At 46.4% G+C, this 2788-nt stretch overlaps 1 protein-coding gene across 1 annotated transcript; it reads right to left on the bottom strand.

Moving 5' to 3' along the window:
- Window positions 1-517: 517 nt before the first annotated feature.
- On the bottom strand, window positions 518-2153 carry LACBIDRAFT_326642 (oligopeptide transporter; the record flags this gene model as incomplete). The annotated part of the gene is made up of 7 exons (XM_001880266.1): window positions 518-586; window positions 755-937; window positions 990-1020; window positions 1360-1522; window positions 1572-1844; window positions 1947-2013; window positions 2121-2153. 7 exons carry the CDS (start codon window positions 2151-2153, stop codon window positions 518-520), a joined length of 819 nt encoding a protein of 272 aa, XP_001880301.1.
- Window positions 2154-2788: the final 635 nt, after the last annotated feature.

The following is a 2788-nucleotide window of genomic DNA, read 5'->3' as shown; positions in this document are numbered from 1 at the left end:
TGCATTTCGCGCATCAGGGTAATCTGCTATTAGAGCCTTTTTAAACTCGTCAAAGGAGCCGTCTTCGAATGTTTTAAATGCTTTCCATTCGAATTCAGTCCGTTGATCCGTATATTTTCCTAATTTCTTCTTTTTCTCCATGTCACTATTAATACCATATTCTGCGAAAAGATCTTCCATTTGGTCTAAGAAACGTAGAAGCTCAATTGGTTTCTCTTTATCGAAGAACGGGGCTCCCTTATTACCGGGTAATGGCATGGTTCTGTGTGAAGACCGACCTGTAGGGGCCGGTTCTTCTATGCTTGAACTTGATGGGTCAGGCATGATTATTGGGTTTCTTCTGGCTTTTGAGTTCGAAGATTTTGGTTCAGATTGACGAACAGCTTTCGCAGGTCGACTAGGTATAGGTTTTGGAGGTACTTCTTTTCTTAACAGGTAATGTTGTACGTCTGGCTCAGCAGTGTGTTTGGGTTTCCGTGTAGGAGGTAAGGGTACTTGTGGACCTTCTCTAGCTCTTTTAGATGTGGCTGTTTCTCTGATTTTTATGGCTGCCGTTGGCGCTGACATTGATAAACATGTAAAAGTACTAGAAGGGGTCAGTGTATTGCCCGATTCTGTTGAAACGTCTAGTGTACAATGTACACACGAGACACCGTCAATGCAGGATCCACAATGACACGCCCGCCGTTCAGGCAGGATGACGAAGAGCTTTGTGCGTTTATACTGCTCCGCAACAAGGGGAGTTAGTAGTTACATTGGCCTTGAACAAACCCGTTCCCAAGCCCATAACAATAAGGGCAACGGCAACTGCACCGATGGTACTTGATTTCTCAATGATGCCTGGGATGGCGGCGATGACGAGGACAACATGTCTGACAAGAGCAACAAAGACGGCAATACAGATGGTGTTGGAGCAGCTGACATAGGTATCAGCTATCTAAGCCAAGGAAAGTAATTGTGTTTACAGCCTCTGGAAAGACTCAACATACCTTTTCATTCATCTTTCTCAAGCTTTCACCACTACAACATCATCCAACATCATCCAAACGTTGACAGCGTGTGTAGCAGATGACAATACGTCGTCTCGAAGACCCATGACATGGTGGAAGGGCTGGAGGGTGGCATGGGATCGATTTGCGGAAGACGATATGTTGGCTTGGGGCCAGGAGGGGTGGAACTGTTGGAAATCTTGACGACGAGCTTAGGGATTCGTTCTGCGGACGACAATACATCGTCATTGAGCTAGGAAGGGTGCAGGGTATGGTGGAATGGTCGGACATGTTGGAGCAAGAGTTTGACGTGCTCGACGTCCGGCACAGGTCAGTTCCTTTCTATCTTGATTTGTTTACGAGGACTTACATCTTGTAGGTCGTCATGCCATTGTAAACGACGTTGACGCTGCAAGCATCCATGGCTTGGGCGTCGAACTGGCTGGGCAGGTTGGCGTTGGCAGTGGAGTGAACTCCATTGAGATACATGTGTCTTCCATTAACCGTGCTGTGGTCGACTGAGAGCTTTGTAGCTGCACGTGTTCAGCATAACAGGTGTGGGCAGCTGCATGAGCTGTCAACTTTGTTGGAGAGATTTGGCGGGGATGGGCATTGAACGTTTGAGGGTGGGGTTAGGGGCGAAGAGGATGCGAAGAGAATGCCAATGGCAAGGGTGATAGGGGTATATGCCGTAGTTGGTAGGCGATGGGGTGGCATGGAGGAACATGGATGCACAAGGCTGCACGATGTGGGAGAGACCAAATTGTTGAACAGCTTCATGCCAGACAAGCAGCCATTGTGGGTCAAGATGGAGCCTTGCCAGCTGAGACTGCAGCCTTTTCGTGGATTTCGTTGCTGACAAGAATTTTGCAGCAGGCTCAGGTGAGTTGAGTATCTAAGAGATACACTCATTGAGCCTCATGGGAGACGTCTTGGCCAAAAGGCAGATGATCGCACCTTTTGTCGTCAAATTTGACCCCTCTACAACTCCGAATCCATACCTATCCCTTCGCCCTCCACATCCCTGTTGCGAATGAATTGGTATCATTATGAAGTCACAACCGTCGATCACAGTCCACCCTGATGAACTGACAGCAAAGGAGACTGAAACATGTGTGAAAGGAGACTCACTGAAGAACGGATCACATGAGCTGGGACAAACATCTGCAAATTTTAAACTGAAAAGTGGATGAGATAACTCTAGCGTTTTGTGAGATGTAGGAAGGAGGGAAGTATTTAAATACAACAGATATTTAAATGCAAGAAATCCGTAGACACGGATAACCTGTGTGTGCCTAGGACTTGCCCAGCTGGCTCAAATTGGATCTTAAATAATAATGGTAAGATCCAAAAGATGGGCAAGACCTGAGTGTCTGAAAGCTTGATTGTGTGCAAAACAACTAGCTATACCAACCAGAGTGGAAGCTCACAACAAGCAAGTTGGTTCAGCACAGAGGAACTACCCAATCACGCGGCACTCTGGGAGAGAAATTTCGTGAATTAAAATGCAAGTACATGAGAGGAGTTTTAAGATAATTTTTTGTGAAGCGATATAAATACAGGTAGATTACAGAACGAGGTTCCCGTTAGAGGCGACAATGAGCGCCGAAGGGATTTTATTGTTAATACGAAACTGTTCGAAGATTGCGGCCAACGAGTCAAGGTGGGACTTGTTGTATGCTTTTGATGTACTCATAGGAAGAATCTCTTCCATACGACGCCAGTAAAGTAAGAAGGCGAGAGAAGTCCAACTGCCTGTTGCGGCTACAATTTCAGGTGATATGCCAGCAAGGAGAAGT

The sequence above is a fragment of the Laccaria bicolor genome, genomic scaffold (genome assembly GCF_000143565.1).
Source record: "Laccaria bicolor S238N-H82 LACBIscaffold_10 genomic scaffold, whole genome shotgun sequence".
Classification (NCBI taxonomy): domain Eukaryota; kingdom Fungi; phylum Basidiomycota; class Agaricomycetes; order Agaricales; family Hydnangiaceae; genus Laccaria; species Laccaria bicolor.
The sequence above is the reverse complement of the archived record's forward strand: the minus strand, read 5'-3'. Positions and strand labels throughout refer to the sequence as shown.